Source organism: Eulemur rufifrons, chromosome 23, assembly GCF_041146395.1.
Source record: "Eulemur rufifrons isolate Redbay chromosome 23, OSU_ERuf_1, whole genome shotgun sequence".
Taxonomy (NCBI): Eukaryota; Metazoa; Chordata; class Mammalia; order Primates; family Lemuridae; genus Eulemur; species Eulemur rufifrons.
Window position 1 is genome coordinate 3,857,753 of NC_091005.1, and position 20,002 is coordinate 3,877,754.

Below are 20,002 nucleotides of genomic sequence, written 5' to 3' on the forward strand. Positions count from 1 at the left end.
CTGAGCAGAGTAATTTGTGTATAAGCAACAGAAAATAAACCTTAATTTTTTTTACTGCTAAATGGAGAAATCATCTTTCTCTCTCTCTCTCTCTCCCTCTCTTCTTTCTCTCTTTTTTATTGACTGCCTAAATCTATCATTTTCCTCACTTAAAACGATACTCAGAATGAAATGTCTGCAATAAATTAGCAGACTGCTTTTTCATCCTCAGCTGATTTGTAAGGACAGATGAGCTGTGAATGTCACATCACTGACTTTGGGTCAGGACCATCTCATTTTCCCCGAACCTCCTTGGCATCTAGATGCATATGAGAAGGAAGCTGGCTTTGGGAATTGAATACTGTTGGTAATGATGCTTAGTCACAAAGAAGAGTTTGATGCCTCTGCAAGTTGGCCAGGAACCACCTCAGCATCTCACTACCTAAGGCTGGAATTATCTAAGGGAACTGAAGAGATTTGAAAGAACAAACAACAAATAAAAGTAATACTTAGCTCCCCTTTAAGTAACTACCTACATCTACCTGAGTGGGGATTAGTGAAAACTAATAAAAATCAATGAAGTGGTTTTGTTGAGTGCCCATTAAGAATAGCGTTATGATAGGAATGGAAGATAATTAGAATAAATATAAATTCTGGATACTGCCCTCTGGAAGCTCCTTGTCTTCTACCTGGAGAGCCAACACTAACATTCCTCCATCAGGATCAAACTGTCCAAAGGCAAATCTGAATGAGAGTGACATGGGATTCTGAATGCCCTGGGAGCTCAGAGGAGAGGAAGCGGGTAATGATGAGTGAATTCTGGAGTAGTTGGGGAAGACTCCCTGGAACAGATGGGAACCAAGTGGGCCTTGGGAGGTGAAAGGGGTTTAGCATGCAGGAAGTGAGAGAGGAGTAATAACCTAACTAAAGTCAGAAAGGTGAGAGCAGAAGTTATGTGCTAAGAAGTAAAATCTGTCAGGGAGGAGGGATCAAATACGGAGGGAGTGACTGCCAGGCAGTGGAGTGTAGGTGGTAGGTGCTGGTGAGAGTTTTGGAGTAGGTAAGTGTGCAGAAAAAAGGAGGGAGGGCATGGCGATGCTTCCCAAAGTTGGCTTGGCCAGAGGAAGGATAGCTGCTGAGGTGTTGTTCCGAGGCAATTATAATGATCCAGCCACAAGATGACAACAGCCAGGATCAGGGTGTTGGCCAAGAAAACGGAGAGGAGAAAGATGTGTGAAAGACATTTGAAATAAAACAGCTGCTACACTTGGTGCCTGATGGGCTTAAGAAAGATGTTCAGAAATTACACAAGGTTTGGAACAAGGAGAAGGATTGGTGCTTTTGGTTGAGGCTGAGAACGTGGGAAGATTAGATTGAGAGCTGAGATTTCATTCCAGTTTTTGATGTTCTGGCAAGCCATCACTGTGGAAATGCCCCTGAAGCATTTAGAGACAGGATAAGAAACACTGCTCAGAAAATAGCTCCAGACAGAATTTTCAGGAGCCACTGGCCTAGATGGAAGAGTTGTGGCAGTGAAAATGAACGTACAGTAGGAGAAATGGGTAGCGTGAGGCCAAAGGACCAGGTCTCAGTGAGGAGAAGGAGCCAGGAGGAGGTTGGGAGTGGTGGGCTGAGAGGGGAACCAGTATCCAGCTATGTCTCAGAAAGCTGAGGGGTTGCCAGTGGGAGGAGTAAATCGCTTAGCCTCACCTGGCCTGTCATTCTTTACTCTTAAAAGCACTTACCCACCGGTAATGTTACTTGATCTTCCCAGCAGCCTGGTGAACCTGTCAGAAGACAGAACAGAGCCCACCAGGGATCTGTAAAAGTTTGATTTCTGGGCAAAGTCCTGCATATGGGCAGTGTACCGTGGAGCATCACAGTTGTTCACTGGAATATAATTTTACCTGGCAATTATTATAATTCTACTTGAGTCAGAATTTCAATAGCTTCCTTTTTCTATGCTATAATCTCTGCATTTGTATAAGTGAACCCACTTTTAACCCTTATGTTAGTAAATACTGGGCCCATGAATTTTCTATTTTTTTTGTCTTTGCTTTAGTTTCTCTCCTAGGGTATAAAGCCAAAACACAAAATTAAACAATGCATTACTAAATAGACATTTAGAAATAGATTACTTTATGTTCAGTTAGTGACTAACAAGTAGAAAAGCATCTCCTTTGTAAGGTGGCTCTTTCTAGTGTTTTTATGACCTCCACATACATAGTCTGGCATCTGGGGTCCTCTTTTTGGTTAACACTTTTTGGTACCCTCTGTTATGAGGTGCTTTGGAGCCAGAAAATTCTGCAACTCCAAGCCAGCATCTCTGGTTTCCTTGGGATACTCATTGATAGGGGGAGAAGGGTCTGAGCTGGCTTAGGACTTATTCTAGTATAAGGAAATATCCTTTTAATTTATTTGTTGGCAGTACTAAAGAGAAAAAATGTCTTAACAGTGACTTGACAAGGTCATTTTTTTTTTTTTTTTTTTAGTAAATAGAGTTTTCTCACTCTCCTGTAGTGAACCTCAGATATATCCCTTGGGAACAGGTTTTACATGTGTGAAATGGTTTGACTTAAACCACACTTGGGTCTTTGGGTTCTTTTCATCCCCAGGCAGAGATTCCTATTGCTGCATATCCTCTATGCTCCAATACAGTATTTATTTGATTAGAAACAACAGAATTTGCTCCTTGCACCCGTTCAGAGAGAGGTCCCCCAGGATTATCTTTTGTTCAGTAATTGGAGCATAAGCTGAGCCTGGTTAATTTCAAAGCTTATTCTCCCCCCACCCCACCAACACACATGTTCCCTTCCTCCTTGTGCAGTTTCTGAGCTGTTAGTGGTACCTTGTATTGGGTCTGGAACAAAAAAAGCTTGAATTGTTGAATGTTAGCTGCAACTACTGTGACATCTGCTATGGCACCGAATAGCACTGTTGGTACAGTTAATTTTAAGTTGGGGTAAGAAACAAAACTAGAAAGCTCTTCAGCTTTACAGTGCTTGTTAACACATGCACCTCCAAATTATGCATTTGGTGCTATCACAATGAATAAAACAAAGGAAATCATGAGTTGATTTTTATGTTAGTAACATAAGTTCTTTCATTGTTATTCACTGTTGAGATACCAGTGTGTCCCTATGTTCATTCTTTTTAGTTTAGTTGGGTTTTTTGTTTGTGTTTATAAGGCGAAAATATCTGAAACATCTCAACTCTGGGTATTTATTTAATTGGCAAAAGTTCTGATGTAAGAAATATAAGTTAATTATATTAGTTCTTTTAAAGCAACAAAGTCTGTAACTTGGTTTTGCTTCTTAAAATACAAAAATGATGATGGTAGATGAATAAGAACCTTTAAATAGCCAAATTTTACATGCAAAATAGCCAAGTTAATATTTGTATAGAAATATATTATGAAATTGGCAAATATTTAGTGTCTTTCCGGTTCTGCAGTGTAGGTGTTGGTTTTGCAACCAACAGATTGCAATCTTTAGGTTTATGGTTTTGTTTTTGAAGATGGAATGGTCTTTTTCTCTAGTTTTCTTTTGCAATATGCACCATAATGATGGCCCACCGCCTGACTGGCCTGACTTTAATCATCTGGTGCCTGGATCTTAGCTTGGTTTCATCTTTGCTTTTTTACAAGCATTCCTGTAATTGCACAGTTGTTTGCTGCATTGAATTTCCTTCCGTGAAATGAAAAACACATGTTAGTATTTTAATGTAGTCTTTAATTTTCAGGTTATACATTAAAACATAGAGAAAAAAATCCCTTTTGGAGTAGCACTTTTAAAAACCATTGCAGTATAATGGTAATATTCATTACTTACACATCGTATATTTTTCCTAAATGTTGTACAAAGACGTGACAGTTCAGCTGAGCATATGTTAATAAAAGGTCTGCATTTTCCTGTGTCACTGACAGTTTCATTGGCTGTATATTCCTGAAATGAAAATAACCTCTGTTCTGTTCAAAGCTATAATTAATCTGAATAGTTACTTAAACAGTATCAGAATCTTTTAACTACTAAGAGGCCAAACATTTATGATGGCGAATTTACTGTTCTTTTGAAGGACAGTACAATTGACAAGGGCACAATGATCTGAGATGCTTCTGTATGTTGGAGCTACACATTCTGTAGACTAAAATGGCAGAATCTGTCTGCTGCTGTATAAAATCTTTTAACTACCATTTATTTTAGCATCATGGCATGTGCAAATTCCTGCTGCTCAGTTAAGAGACCAGCTTCACAACTGGTGTTACAATCTGTGGCCACAGCACTGCATCACAATGCAGCAAATGCATTTTCTACATTAACCAAACATGACAGCTGAAGCAGTTATTAACCATGCAAGATGTCGGAAGTCATCAAAAATTCACATCAGAGTAATTGCAGTGGCTTGGGTTGGGGGAAGGAAAAGTATCATAGCATTCCTTGCCTACATGTTGTCTCTCCCCCTCTTAAATCTTAACTTGGTACAGTCCGTTAACAATAAAATACCCTTCTGTAACCTATAAACTGTTACTCCCACCAGTTTGTGCTTTAAACTGACGGCTGACTTCTCTGAATTTGTGTAGAGCACAACGAATGGTGATGCTCTGTTCCCGGGGGCTGCAGTGCACCCTTTTTAAGGGGACCCTGCAGTCTCATTGTCTAATTGGACTCTTTAGTGCTTCAGTCATATCAGCACTTGCAGAGAGGTCGTTCTTTTCCTTTTTCTTCTTTCTGTCTCTTTCTCCTCTCTCCTCTCTCTCTTCCTCTCCCTCCTCCACCCCCAACCCTCAATTCAGGCAGTTTGGGGTGGGAAAAACTTGAGCACTGGTCCTGACAGAGCTCATCCCACATGGAAGGTATGGAAGAGCTGCAGGGACCGACAGCATCGGCCGTTCTGTAACTCCTTAAATTTGAGAGCTGCAGGTAGGATTGCCTATGTTTTGTAAAGAAATTAAGATAAATGTACCTGGTATATAGAGTGACAGCATGTTGTACCTCTGAAAGACAGAGTCTTGGTTTGTTTAAAAATTTGAGATAAATTCGGAAGCAGTTAACTCATTTGATAGAAAAAGTACTTGATGCTTTTGAGAATTGTTCAGATTTGTGCGTTGGCATTCTAATATTTTTCTTTTAAAAAAAACATTTCTTGGGTGGGGCAGAGAGGTATTTGCTTAAAGATTTAAATAGTTGGTTATTTAGGATTTTTGCGGACTTCAAGTAGCAAGTAGTGTGGGTTTTCTTTAGGGATTTTTAAAAGAGATACATGTGAAGTGCACGATTCTTATATGAGGTAAAATATGAAAATAGAATTTCTTTTCTTTCCTAAAACCAGGTCCTTTGGTATTGTAGGTGAGAGTGAGTGTGTGTGTGTGTGTGTGTGTGTAGGATGCCTTACCAAGGAATTCAGTCATTTATATTTGGTGATTAGGGGAAAAGTACTATTAGAGGTTTTTGCAATTATCTCGCAGGAAATGTTTTACCATAATGCTTTAATTGAGAAGAATTAAATAGTAACACCAAAGATGGGGATTCTTAAGTATTATCAAATATTGGCAATTTAAATTAAGATAGTTACTTTTTGCTTCTTAAATTCAACCTCAAAAGAGTATGATGTGAGTCCTTTAAGTATATTTCAGATTTTTGGCATAGAGCATGTGATTTGTGTAAGTGAAATGAAAACTTCCTAAGTCATGTAAGCATTATCTGGAAGGTAATAAAATTATAAATGTTGCCTAGAACACCTTTAATGTCTTGATTAATACCAGAGATAAAATGCTTTTAACCCAGCATTAAAAAGCAGCTTGTTTGTTGTCTTGTCTTAAAATAACAACAGAATTATCCCAAGGAATGTATTTGTATTGTGGGACCTGTAGGGTCTGGACCTCTTTCTGAAGCACAGGCTTGGAAATTGCTCACCTAGTTGAAGGATTTAGTTCCCTTCGGAGGTGTGGGACTTTCTTTACTCTTAACAATAGGAAGGCTTGAGGAGCTGTCAAGTGGGAAATAGAGGAGAGCTGCTCAGGGAAGGGAGAGGAACTGTTGAGAATTTGGCTCCTCTAGGCTTTGGAGGTTTGGATTCATCCATGAGTAAGATTCCTTTAAAACTCTGACCCGGTGCAGCATTGCAAAGAATTGATTTCTGAGATGAGACAATGAGCTGTGGTTTGCATTTTGTAAAGATGGAGGAAACCTCTAACACTGACCCTGTATGGGAGATGACTCAATTATCCGTGCCTTGGTACAGTTGCAAATTATTTTCCTTTGTCTGTAGTGGGTGGATGCCAGCGCCTTCATCAGAGCTCCTTAATTTAATGTATGGAAAATGTCTCAGCCACCATTTTTAACAATTAGCTGTATCATGGTCGAGGTGAGCTGGGTTCTGAAGGCAACAGCAGGGCCATTCCATTTACGTTAAGTCCTGTGGCATAGGAGCTTTGTTACTGTAAAACTAAGAAAATAAATTTGCTCACTGTATAGGAGAGTTCTTTAGGAGGGTGGAGAACATTCCCAGGAAGAAAATGGAATCCTTTTGTCTACAGTAAGTATTTCTCATACTCATATAGCGGTGACAGGTTGAAAATTTGTCTTTGGTTGAATGGGCAAAATAGACTTTTAAGTGAACGCTGCAAACATGAAAGGTGTAACACAGATGTTGGTGGATGTATTTTTTTTATGCATGTGTTAAAAACCAGGTGTGAGATATATATATATATATATATATATATATACGAAATACAGGTTTTATGAATGATTTTAGCACATGAATTTAATTAATTATTCAGTAGTAATTTAAGTTAATGAGAAGTGTGAATTTATCTCTAGTCACGTATGGAAATGACACTTGGGAGAAAAAAGAAATCTGAATATGGTAAATTTAAAAGAGTTCAGCTTCTTTTCACTTTTAAGAACAGTGTGTTTTCCATTCCTGAAAAGAATTGCTGGATTTTAATGTCTTCTTATTTTTTTAAGAAAATATTTTCATGTTAATAACCTATAATAGCTGATTAAAATACATAAGAAAAAATGTTTTGACAAAACAAGATTGTGTCCTGCAAGATCAATAGAGTGAGGCTTTCACTCTCACTCATGGGGACAATTTTTAGTGCCTTCTGCTTAATTAGTAGTTGTGACTTCAGAGCTACTTGTGTAAAACTGTTTTTTGTAATTATAAGCCTATAAATCTTGATTCTTAAAATTAATTGGATTTGACCTGGCTCATTTCTTTGTTCTTTTATGCTCTTAGTAAGAGGAAACAAGTAGATTTTAACTTTGATTTGTGTGTTTCTTTTAAAGGCTGAAGAATTTTTATCTTTTAAACTCTGAAGAATTTATAGTGAGTGTATTTTACAGTAAACTATACCAGGAAGTATTTGCTCAGAATGCTTTAGTAGCTGCTTCCAGAGTTGAATCTTCACAGAACTGGGTATCTAAGAATCCTTTTAACTTGATATCAGATTTATAAAGCCAACTGTTCTTCTGGGTCTTGTTACGTTAACTGCTATTCATCCTAGTCACTGAATGCTGTTTTCTCTAATTAATATATGTTTGAAAGTAGTGAGAGAACAGTTTTCTTCACATCAACCTTTTCATTGACATGGAAAGGTTCAGTTGTTGGAAGCCCCGGTTAGAATCCTATAAAGATTCCATAAATCTATGGTACAAATTTTAACTTGAACATAAGAGCCTAGATCCCAACATAATTTTTTAATCCTGAGAGGAGTGACATTTAATATATTAATTGTTTAGATATATGGTAGAATGCAAAGGGATTCTTTTCCCTTGATTCTTACAAGGTTTGTACCTTGAAATGAAGAGTTTTAGGGCAGCAAATTAGAACTCCATTTTAACTGCAGCTTTGCTTGTATAAAATGTTTGATTGGATGGCGTGGGGGGGGTGTCTCAAAGCCTTTCATTGAAATTTTTAAAGTAAAATTTGAAGATCCTGGTCTTATTTCTTTTTGCTGGCTTTGTAATAAAGCTGTGTGTTAAGTGCTCTGGGGAGGTGGCAGACACCCAGTTTCTTCATATTTTCTTTGCGTCCACCATGGTCTACTCAAGTTTGGCTGCTGAGAAGAGGCTCTCCTTTCTAGTACTTGCAGGGGATTCCTGAATCTCTTCAATCTGGAAGCTCTTCAGTTTTCTCATGGAATTTTAGCCTGGCTGGCAGTATATAATCAGGAGTTGGTTCTTTTTGTCACAAAAAATGTATTCGTATCAAACCTTTGACTGCTCTGGCAGCTCCATAATGTAGATAAGAAGGCATGTCAGGCAGCCGCTAGGAAACAGTCCGTGGCACTAAGATGGCAGTGAGGAAGGAGTAAAATGGCGTCACCAGGAGCACTGTGATAAGAAGTGGACCGCACCAGTTATTTTCCTTTGATCAAGTTTGAAGACAGCTTTAGGAGCCCTGCCTTGCCAATTTACAGCTACTTTTTATTGTTAGAAGATAGAAATTTTGAGATGTTTCTTGAAGTAAAGTCTTAATTAGCACTTATATCTAAATGGCTTCAAATACTACTTTTAAGAAATTGATGGCAAACATGGTTAAAACAAAATATTTTAAATTTTATTTAAAATACAATTATCTATTTTAACAATATTTTGTATTAATACTTCTGAAATTCCTTGCTTTGTGCTTTCTTTTTCTTTTTTAGTATAGAAACTTATTCTTTCCAGCATAGGATGGATTTTTAGAAAACAAAGGACAATATGCTTCTCTTTTATGGCAAGGTGAAACTAGCATTCCTGTGAAAATATGTTATTTGTCTCTGGTTTTCATTCTAGTTTTTTGTGGGGTTTGGTTATTTTTATATATAAAATATATGTCAGCTGCCTTCAGTAACAGAGCTTATTTCTTTTGCGGTTCAAGGTATGGATTATTTTGCAAATGTACTATAGTCATAGTGGCAATGACAATGCTAATTTCTCACCTAGTCTCACTTTCATGAAGTTGGAATTTCTGGAGCTGGCCTTAGAGTCTGTGTAGTGAGATCTGTTCATCTTACAGTTAAGTAAAGCAAGGTTTACTACAGTTAAATAACTTTTCTCAAGGTCGTACATCTGGAAAGCAGTTGATTTTACCCTAAATCCGGACACCTGACTCCTAATCTGTGCTGTGCTGTGCCTCTGTCTGCATCTGACTCCATTTCTTTCTCGTTGAGGGCTTGCTGGTGACTGATGGATCTAACGGATTGAGCTTTCAGCAAAGTCTGTCTTTGCCGTAGCAGCTACCTCACAGAGATGTTCCTTTTAAGCTGTGCCAGAAATGACTTACTCAGCTGTGCTTGGAGTCTTCCTGGGCCCATGTGGAAGATGATAAGCATTTATAAATTTATCATTTATAAACAAACATTTAAAAATGAGATTTATCCTGCAGGTTGAGCTTTTAGGTCCATCGTGTTGGCTTGGTCTAAAGGGTGAAGTGCTCGTCTCCTGGAATGGGCAAAGTCATCACATTCACCGTCTGTGAGCTGGGTTGGAGCTGGTTGAGGGGTCCAGAAGTGCAGAGCCCAGTAAGAATGGACAGGGTGAAAGGGTTTAGCTCCCTGTCAGTTTTGGGAAATTTGTATTTGAAAAATGGTCTTACCCGCTCTCCTGTTGCTTGTATTTGCCACTCCAGCTAAGGAATGTTTCGTGTTTTCTACACCTGTGGTGACGGTGGTGAGTGGTGCATTCTGCAGTATTCCTCAGCTCTGACAGGGTAAAGTCAAAATGTTTCCAAACTTAATTAAGGTTTTAGAGAGTGTGAAGTTACATATACCATTAGCAGAGGAATGCCTTGACAAGTTCGTTAAAGACTACATGAAGTTCTAAAAGGAGAGCTCTCTTTTTTCTGTTAGCAGTAGTCTTCCAAACAAATATATTTTTGAAAAAAGAATTTCTGAATAAGAAGAAACTGCAGCAAAACCAGCACTCCCTTTTCTGTGACAGATCTGTGGTGACTGGTGCTCCAATGCCATCAGCATAAGCGTTGCTGCATAGCAGGAGGAGCTGCGATTTTCAGCTGCGGTGTAAATGACTGACACGGCGGCGAACCGGCGGGGAATTAATGTGAGACGTAGTTCCCAAACATTGTCCTGACTAACAGGCTGGCTCCTTGTGCCTGCTAAGTAGAAGTCTGAGGCTTAATCCTGAGCATTGTAGAAACCAGCCTGGCAAAAGCTGCTTGGCTCCCACCTGACTGACTCTGAGACGTACCCTCTGCTATCCTTTCCTGCTTGTGGCTCCCAAATCTGGCTTTTGTTTCCTTTTCCAAAGGGAAAAATGCACTAGATCTGACAAAACTGGGGATCTCTGTGTGTATTTTTATATAATACAGGACTGCGTTAGTGGGTTCTTTTAGGGTGTGTTTCGGGGGCTGTGGGAAGGGATGCTGGCCATGATAAAGGCCATTATTGATGCGTTGCAATTTTATACTGCAGTGCGGTTTTGTACCCAAAGTTCTTTGGATGTGGACTAACCCATCTCCAAGATGGAAATCAGGTCCCTAAAGACATACTGAGACATTTTTATCATCCCTTAATGTATTTTCCTTATCTTTCCATCACCTTAGAGTGACCATGGGATTCATATTTTTTAGATTTATTCACCTTAGGGTGAGAAAAGGGTTCTGCTGCAGCTCTTTGAAGCCAGACATACTTCAGCATATGGCTAATATTCCATTTGCAGAACTAGATTGAAGAAGTTTTCTCTTCAGAATCCTTCCCTTTCTTGTGTCCCTGAAGTTTAGCCTTAGTGAGTGTGCTGGGCATTTTGGAGTGGTTGGGGGAACGGGATAAAATTCTCAGAGTTGTCCTTGCTTTTTCTCTTGGGGCCACCTCAGCAGTCTGAGAGCAGTTGGCTGGCTGCCCTTTCTCCCTCCCTGGATTTCTAGTGCTCCTGCTTTCCTTGTCCCCAGCAGAGGCCCCTCCACCACATCATGGCACACCCTGCTGCATGACGGTCCTTCTCACTTGGATGTGAGTGCTGGCCAGCCTGTTTTTCTGGAAGTGGTGAGGTGGCAGTACTGAGCAAGTCACGTTCCTCTCCCCAGCCCTCTCGTGACCAGCAAAGGAAGGTTGCTTATGTACTCTTGAATGGGTATCGGAGGGCTTTATTGGGTTGGGGAAGAGAGGGGATTCTGCTAAAAAATCATTATTTTCTCCACTAGTGCCTAAATGGCCATCATTTATTATTTTACTTATTTATATTATGCCCTTAATACTTGTTCCCACTCTGTACAAGTGTCCAGAGCCTTTCAGTAACTGAGCTGGATAGACTGTTTTCTTTCCCAGGATGGCCAGAGAGAGAAGTAGCTGATAACAGAAATTCCCCAGGGCCCCTAAAAGGGGCAGTACTGGCTTTGCAGCAGTAGCACAGAGATTTAAATGGCCCTGTCGTGGCCCACACCAATAGTCCCAGCTACTCAGGAGGCTGAGGCAAGAGGCTTGAGCCCAGGAGTTTGAGGTTGCAGTGAGCTACGATGACACACTGAACTCTACCCAGGGAAACAGAGCGAGACTCTGTCTCCAAAAAAAAAAAAAAGTGGCCCTCCCAGGGATGAAGTCCTTAACCTTGGCCTTCTCTAAGTGCAGCAACTCGATGTGCCAAACAGCCCCAGCTCGATGGCTGGGTGATAGGAAGAGGTACCTGGTAGCTATGTGTCTACACTGTGTTGACAAGGAGTGTGCCATGCATCTGTGCACCCCTCACTGCCCTACCAAAGGAGTGGCACGTCCCCATTCTTGCAGATGACTTTTTCTTTAGCTTTCCCTTCTGGATCATGGTGAGTCCCACTTCTTATTTTCTTTTTTTATACAATGCTGAAATCTTTGAAATTGGGCTTTTGTTATATGGTGGTTTTTTTCCTTTTTTGTGGGGGGTGGGTAATAGGGGGATCTGTAAAAGGCAGTTAGGTAGACTTACATTAGTGGCTCTCTCAAAGGCCTGTGGCTTTTGCAAAAGGCAAAGGTGCAGATGGACTTACTTCATAGCGATATTGGCACGCCCTTGAAGAGGCCAAGCATGCCAGTATACTTTGGTAAACATGTTGCCTGTAAGGCCCTTTGCTGGTCCAGGAAGAGGCACTGCCCCATGCCATGTATTCTTGGGTTTTGAACCTCCTGTGCACATTGAGTTCTCTTCCACCTGTGAGAATTTATAGACTATCTTGAAAACCAATTTGATTCATGGGGGCAAGTAATTTGTTTTCCCTTAATGGACTCAAATCTATCACATAATTGTGTGACACTTTTTTTAGCCCAATAGCGGAAACCATGTACAAAGTGGGACCCAGCAGTCTGACAGTGACAGATGGCCTGGTGCCCGCTCAGCGCCATGTTATATCGCCAAGGTCTGCCACCTGTGGCTCCAGAGATGCCTGCAGCACCGATGGATCTGCTGAGCCGGCAAATGGTGGAACTCCACAGTCACTCTTGCAGCGTCTGCTGCCACCTGCTGAATGAGAGTGGCTAAGCTTTTGCATAAATGCATAGTGAGAAATCATTCAACAGCATTAAAAACATATTACAGTTGGCAAATGTCAGCTCTGCCCGCTTAGCGCTGCTTTCTGCAGGGGTATTTTTGAAGTTATATATGCTATCTGTGAACAAATGATTTAAAGTATTAAAATTTTTGTAGAAAACAAGCAGTGGGACTTGTTGGGGAATAAACCCTGGACTTGCTATTTAGTCTTTAGTTCTTGCAGAAGGAAATTCAGTCTCTCATGGACCTTGTAAGCTGACATTTTATGTGCTCTTAATTTATTGCAGTAATAGTGTTCTAATATAATAAATAAACATGCTCTAAAACCTTATAGAGGTTCCCCAAATCTTAAAAATGCCCAAATTTAAGAATTTCTCTGTTTATTTTCTGTGCTTTATCAGTAATGAACATCTCTTTGCACTTGAAAAAATCCTGGAGGCATTCTCAGCATAGGCAACACAGAAGGAAGCTAATGAAAAGCATGTCCACACCATCTGATGAGCCCAGCGGCTCGCTGGCCGGTACTGGCAGGATTTCTGTTGTGCTCATCTGAAAACAGTCTCTTCCTTCATCCTTCCTCATTTTCTCCATAAGTAGGAATTTTTTGCCTTTGTAAAAATTTCATCTAAGAGAAGGTTTCAGAAGAGGTCATTTGTTCAGAAATAGGGAAGAAGGTTTGGGAGAGGTGAAGGGAGAGTAGGTATGTTACTCAGAGTGAGTTGAAGCAAAACAATGGATACAATTCTCTGTTTATGGAATTTGCACACTTCTTCATTGCACTAACTAAAGTACTAATGAATGTTTACCAGTACTTGTTGGAATTCTTGTTTCATCTTTGAGGAGATCCTTTATTGATTATTTTTTAAGTGTATTCTTTGATCTGCTTTAATTTTTTTGCTTCTTCATTGCCTTCCTAGCTCTTGCTTGTGTCTTGGCAATGTTTTTTTCAACGACCATGACCATTCCCAATGCCACTGCTCACTTTGTATTAATATTATTTTGATTTGGCATGTTGGTTACAGATTTTCTATTAATTTGTATATATTCTATGTATTGAATGAGAGATGATACAAGATATTTGTAGCACCCACCTTGTATTTTTGTATATATTTTTGAGATACTTGGGAATAGTAAACCTTTAAATTGTGAAAGTAAAGAAAAATTTCCTTCTCGTAAATGTCCAGTCTGCTGTGGGTGCCTCACTTTAAATTTTGACAGTTGGTTTATTTAAGGGAGAGACATGGAGTAGTCCTTGGTGTTTTGAGGGGCCATGTAAAATATGGCTGTTGCTTTGTGGGACCAACTTAGACTCTTATTATTTATTTATGTTTGTATTTATATTTAATGTATATGTTCTTCAATTCAAATTATTGAATATAACTTTGTCAAATCACTTATTTGTTGTAGATGAGAAGGAAAGAACTGTGAATGAATCAATATAAGCTCTTTTTTTTGCCGTCTTACTTTCCTGGCTAAAGTGGATACTGAAATTTTTCTCACAGAGACCCTTATTTCTTGCGGTTTTCACTTTTGGAAAGCAAATAAGCTAAGAGAATTTAGCCATTTGGCAAAACCAAACATCCTTTTGCCCACTCTCCTTTTCCACAGAAGAAATTAGCTTCCATGTATATTCTGAAGCCCAGAATCTGCGTGGTGATTAAAAATAAGGCGATTTCATGCCTATCTTTCTTGACCTGAGCCATTTAAGGGCCACCTTGGCTGCTGGTCCTTGAGATGTGACAACACATTTGATAGGAGAATCAACTTACCTTGAGGTCATGTTCTGGGTTGTTTTCAGCCAGTGCAAAAAAGACAAGCACATCCTCTGTCAAAGATGGAACAGGTAGCTGGAGATACTGCTTGGACAGATGTATGGTGTTTATTGTTTCACAACAATAATAGTAATAATATTTTGGAACACTATGGAATTGACCTCTAGATCAGTGATTTCAAGCTTTTTGGACTATGACTCATTCATACAAATATGTAGAAACAAAATACATAGAAATAAATATATATAATTGAAACAAAAGTTTCACGAAACAATACCCATACCACATATCTCTGTTGCATTTTATTTCGTTAAAAAATGTTAGTTGATTTCATGATGTCTCATTCCTCCCCTATGTGAAGTGGGGCTGGAGGGGGGAAGGAATAAATATGCAAGCATGAAATATCTATTTATTCCACCTTGATTTGCTGTGATGAGAGACAGCGCGGTAGAGTGGAGAAGGTTAAATAAGGGGTCACAAAATTGGGGTTCTAAATCTCAGCTTTGCTACTTATGAACCAGGTCATTTCAACATGGAACCCCACCAAACCATTTCATATAACTTGGTCTACTTTTAAACCTCTGTTAAAGATTACCTTTAAAAGTACGATCCAATTAAGTAGTATTGAGAGGCAGTAGCATTAGGTTAAAAGTGAGAGCTAGAACCAGATGTTGTAACACGCTTATGCGTGCCACAAAGTAATCACCATTTAAGTGTTAGCTGTTATTAGTGCTGCTATAAGTATTAATATTCTCTGAGCCTCAGCTCCATCATCTGTAAAGGAGGTCTAATCTGATAAAACAAATTTAAGGATATTTTGCTCTCCAGAGAGAAATTTTTCTTTGCTTTCACAATTTAAAGGTTTACTATTCCCAAGTATCTCAGAAACAATTGGTCTGGAGAGTCAGAACTATGTTTGAATCCTGCCTGTGCATCTTCCTGGTTAGGAATCTTTGGTCAAGTTATTTAATATTGAAACCTCAGTTTCTTACCAGTGAAATAGGGTGGAGGAGGGGTGTGGGAGAGACTGAGGTGATCTTGTCTATTCTTTTATATTGTTAAAAGATTAACAATAATGTCTCTGAATTGCCTAGAGCAGTGTCTGGCCCTTAATTGCTTCCTGAATGGGAACTATTATGTGGTATAGGAAGCTGGAAACCAAAACACATGGAAGGAGCCAGTTAGAAGAGGATCTGTTTCCAGGACTCTGGCAGTGAGGAGCAGTTACAGACGGGGAAGTCATGAGTAGTCCGCTTACTTAGCCGGCCTGCAAGTGTTTGTGGGGTGTTCTTTACTGAGTGGACCAGCAGTAGAAGGGGTGGGTGGGGGGCTGAGAGCAATTACAAAGTGCTTGTTGATGAGATCAAGGGATACCAGTGATGGGACACTCTGAGGATCATAGTTAGACACTGGCATCTCAGAGCAGGAGGTGAGCTCTTGGGGCCTCTCTGTGCCCAGGGGGCTTCAGCATGGCAGGGAGCTCATTCACCCTTCACGCCCCAGCTCCCCCCTCCAGAGAACCCATTTTCCAGTAAGCTCTGCAGGTACTCTCCAGGGTGAGGACAGGAGAGAGGCCTCACAGGAGGAGCTGGAAGGAAAGAAAACACACAGGTAGAAAGGGGAAGTCAAAGAAGGGATCTGTGGAAAACCTGGGCCGAGGTAGGAATGTTTCTACCCAACTTTTTAGTTCTTTAGTTCCTGTGGGCTGTTACTTTTCCTTGAGGTGTGTGTGCTTTAAAAGAAACTAACCACCACTAGGTGGCACACAGATCTCAGTGCTATTTTGACTACAAATTGTTATTTTTAAGATTCTTTTTGCAAGATAGGCCAGTATTATGTTGTTTTTAAAAATAAAATGTGATGTGTAACCTATTTTAGCATTTTATTTTAGAAGGGAATAAAGGATGAAAAATTAAAATTCGGAATTTATTTTGTGGGCTCAGTTATTATAGAGAAGGCCCAATTTTTGAGATACATGATGATTTTTTTTTGTTGAGGTATATAATGGTTAATAGTATTCGTTCATATGGGGGTGAGGTCTAAGATTTGACTCTCATGCACAAATCCGTCATTTAATTTATTGTGGTTTTTAAAATATAACTTTATAAAGACAGGAGTTATCTGCTCTAAAGCAGTAATGTCTTTTCTTTTTTTCTTAATTTCTGTTTGAAATTTCATCTCTTAGAAATTGGGGGTTGTGTTTCTTGCAGAATATTATTTTGCTTTTAAGCAGATGTGTCTGATTATTGCTTTGCACTTGTGTCTTAATTGTGTGCATGAGAGAGAGATGTGGATGTGGGTGCAGTGAAAAGACTGGGGTGGGCTGGTCATTGACTAGGAAGAGCAGAGGAAGCCACAAGGGGGGCGGCAGAACATCCGACTTAACCCAGACACCCCCACCACTACCAGAAAGAAAAAATTAGACCAGGCCTTGTCAGGCAGTGGCTGTCTCTCCGCCCCCAAACGTGACTTCTTTAGACAATCAGCAGCGTAAGGGCAGCCACAAAAAGGTGCGGCAGAGCACAACCTATGCCACCCTTTGCTAGGGAGCATCGTTCATTGATATTAGTTGCATAGCTTTGTTTATAAACTGTGACACCAAAGGCTTTAGCTTTAGTCATTGAAGACCCCTCACGAAAGGGAATTCAGACCAAAGGTTTGTTGACTTGATGAAATCATTTGCCGCGAAAGGTACAAATAAGGCCCATTAAAATTTTGGGCATCATCTTGTGTCTGGCTCCCCTGCTGTGGCCAGAGGCAGGCATGCGGTGACGGGCTGCCCACTTCTGAATGGACCACGTGGGTTCTTTGCTTTCTGACCTCTAGTTTATTGAGGTCATTACATTATTAGGCAATTGAACCCCAGCCCCCCACCCCGATTATCTGTACACATATTTGGAGCAGTCTTCGTGTTGCATTTTCAGAGACTGTCTTGAGGAGTCTTTATGAGGAGACGTTTTGCTGGGCCTGCCAGCCATTGTCCCTGTCCGTCCCAGTGCACTTCCCAGGTAGGGGTGTGACAGCAAGTGTGGGGGAGTCATGGGCCAATACGTAAGGGAGCTGGAGAATCTTTGAAGATTAGTAATATTTTATTTAAATTTATATCCCGGTATTATCCTGTCCCCTTCCCCCGTTCTTTAAAAAGACTATTTGAATGGAACGCAGTCCTGTGCTGCGTAATGAAATTTTGGTCAAGGACAGATCAAATATATAACAGTGGTCCCATGAGATTATAATGCCATATTTTTACTGTACCTTTTCTGTGTTTTGATATGTTTAAATACACAAATACCATTGTGTTACAGTTGCCTACAGTATTTAGTACACAAGCGTACTGTACAGGTTTGTAGCCTAGGAGCAATAGGCTGCACTGTATGGCCTAAGTGTGTACAAGGCTATACCATCTAAAGCATCCTGAGCAACACATGACTGTATACTAAAACATTACAGTTGTGAAAATGTAATAAGTGATCAAGAACTAATTAACCATGACAGTAAGTTTCCAATACAAGAAAGCTGTCAAGTGTGTTTTAATTTAGCTTGTCATTTTAAAAATTTTCGCAGAATTCTTTGTAGTATATTTCTTCAAAGTTTCTTTAAAAAGTAAAAACATGATTCTGAAAAAGCAGGTCCCTTTAAACACAGTCATAAATGCACCAGTAGTGTGCTTAACATGCTTGTGCCTTGCATGGGAGTATAGGTGGATCTGATGTGTAGGGTAACTTGAATTCTTCCCTATTACAGCTAGACTTTGATCTCTAGTTAATGGATCATCTTCCTTGTTCCTACTCGACCCCCATTCTCCAAGCTTTGGAAGAGAAACTCCACCCTTGTATAAAGGGCGAGGTATTAGCATGGAAGCCCACTCTGTGTGTCTGCGTGTGTGTCTGTCTGCTGCTGTGGCTGTGCCTTCTTTCCCACCAGATCTCAGCTCAAGTAAATAGGGACAATGAACAGCAGCAAGGAGGTCACCCTGGGCATCTGTTTTGTTACTGAAAATCACCAATAGACCTAAATCTAATCAATTCTAACAGAGCTATTTGTGTGAGCCTTGGGCGCAAGAGCTTGATTACATTATCTTATTGCTACGCATGAATAAACTGAGGTATAGTGAGTTTGGGTGACCTGACTAAAGTTCTGCCTTTAGTAAATGGAGGCACTAGGATTTGAAATGGTCACATTTCAAAGCCTTTCCTTTCAGCCATTGTGTTATTGTATAGTTTTCATTTTGCAGGTGTTTAACCTGTGCACGTTAAACTGGATTTGTAGACTATCTCTTCACCTCACCTATATTAAACAAGCAGTGGATGTCATCAGACCTAAAATAGGGAATGCACGTGGCAGAACCCTGGAAGCAATGTGCAAATGAATGATTTTTAGGGTTTCTCAGCCATTGGCAAACAAATGAATAGCACCCAGCCAAGTGGGTGGTGATGGTGTCTTCCATGTAAGGAAGAAATCAAAGGATTAATTGAAATCAGCAGAGAAATATAGACTAAGGAACAGTTAGAGGAGCTGTGAATGGCCACGTAGCCAAAGCAGTATGTGCAATATGAGCCATTTAGGAATTTTGAAGGATGGTCTTGACTGTTCACTTTTTACATGTTGACGGCACATGGGACTCCCCGCTACTGTTGCATAGGGTCTTTCTCTTCTAACAATCATGTGCTCCTAGATTGAAAGAAACTAGGAAATATCTGTAAGAATTATTTACTTTGATGTTTTCAAGTTGAGAGAATTTTGTAAGATGGAGGTGGGCAGAGTGGCAGATACGCTTATGGTTATTTTTTTGTCCTATAGTATACTTTTGATTATTTGAAGGTTAATTTTAACCTAAATCGTGTCCATCTTTTTCCCCTTTCATAGGGCTTCCTAAAGAATGAGAAGGACAATGCCCTGCTGTCTGCCATTGAAGAGTCCCGGAAGAGGGTAAGAAAACGAACCAAAATGTAGATGTATATAGTTATGAGGGCAGCAGTATATACCAAGGGAATGCAGGTTCTGGAAGCTGGAGTCTGGGTTCCAGGCCCAGCTCTCTCCTACTGTAGAGAGTTCTTCAGGAACCATTTTTGAGCAAAATACCATGCTTGTAACTGTGTATATGTATTTAGTGGCTGAAATGCATCGGAGACACTGGACTGGACAATTAATTGTTAAATTAATGTTAAAATGGAAGGCCCAGAATGTTTTTTGGTTTCATTATTTTATAAGTGGTATTTTTGTTTCTACTGAATCACCAGTTCAGAAAAGAAATGATGATCATTGATAATTTCCCTCAACTTCTTTTCCTTTTATTATGCAATATGGCTGTGCCACCTTTTATATTAACAATTTCTCCAAGTCTTAAAAAAAAAAAAAAACCCTAGCTCTATGCTTGAAAAGATGGTAAATAAGTCAGCAAGAGCAGCTACTATATGTGCAGTAATATTTTGCAACCAGCATTCCTGCAAGATGCTCAAAGGTCATTTACTAACATGTGAGTTGTCGCCATTTGTTTCCAACAAGAATCAAAAGATCAAAACCTTTCCAAAACATCCCCTCACAGAGAAAGAGATTTTCAGGCCACTGGGGTCTTTTGGGGAGGGAAGAGAAAGGTTAGCTATCCTGTGGATCTGGTTCTAGAAGGGCAGCTTTCCCCAGGCAGGAGGCTGGCAGAGTCCATGCTGTCTGCTGGCAGTGTCTCTCTGCAAAGGCAGTGGGCATGAAGGGAGGCCTCTGTTTTGCTGTTTACTTATTTAACCCTTGATATAGCAAGTGAAATGTACTTAGGTATCATTTGTATAATTTAAAAAA

The 20,002-nt window shown here is 39.9% G+C and overlaps 1 protein-coding gene across 2 annotated transcripts in view; it reads left to right on the forward strand.

The window, feature by feature from the left end:
* The window catches only part of NUP93 (nucleoporin 93), a 93,445-nt gene that overhangs the window by 37,534 nt on the left and 35,909 nt on the right, over positions 1-20,002 (forward strand). Inside the window, exons 1-2 of one of the 2 annotated variants that reach the window (XM_069456734.1) lie at positions 6,097-6,513; positions 19,076-19,138. Coding sequence is in view for 1 of the 2 variants with exons in the window: in XM_069456733.1 (XP_069312834.1) it covers positions 19,076-19,138 (63 nt within the window). In the remaining variant the exon portion in view is untranslated. Of the gene's footprint in view, positions 1-6,096; positions 6,514-19,075; positions 19,139-20,002 lie in introns of those variants that run through there. The other variant, XM_069456733.1, reaches the window with a different exon arrangement.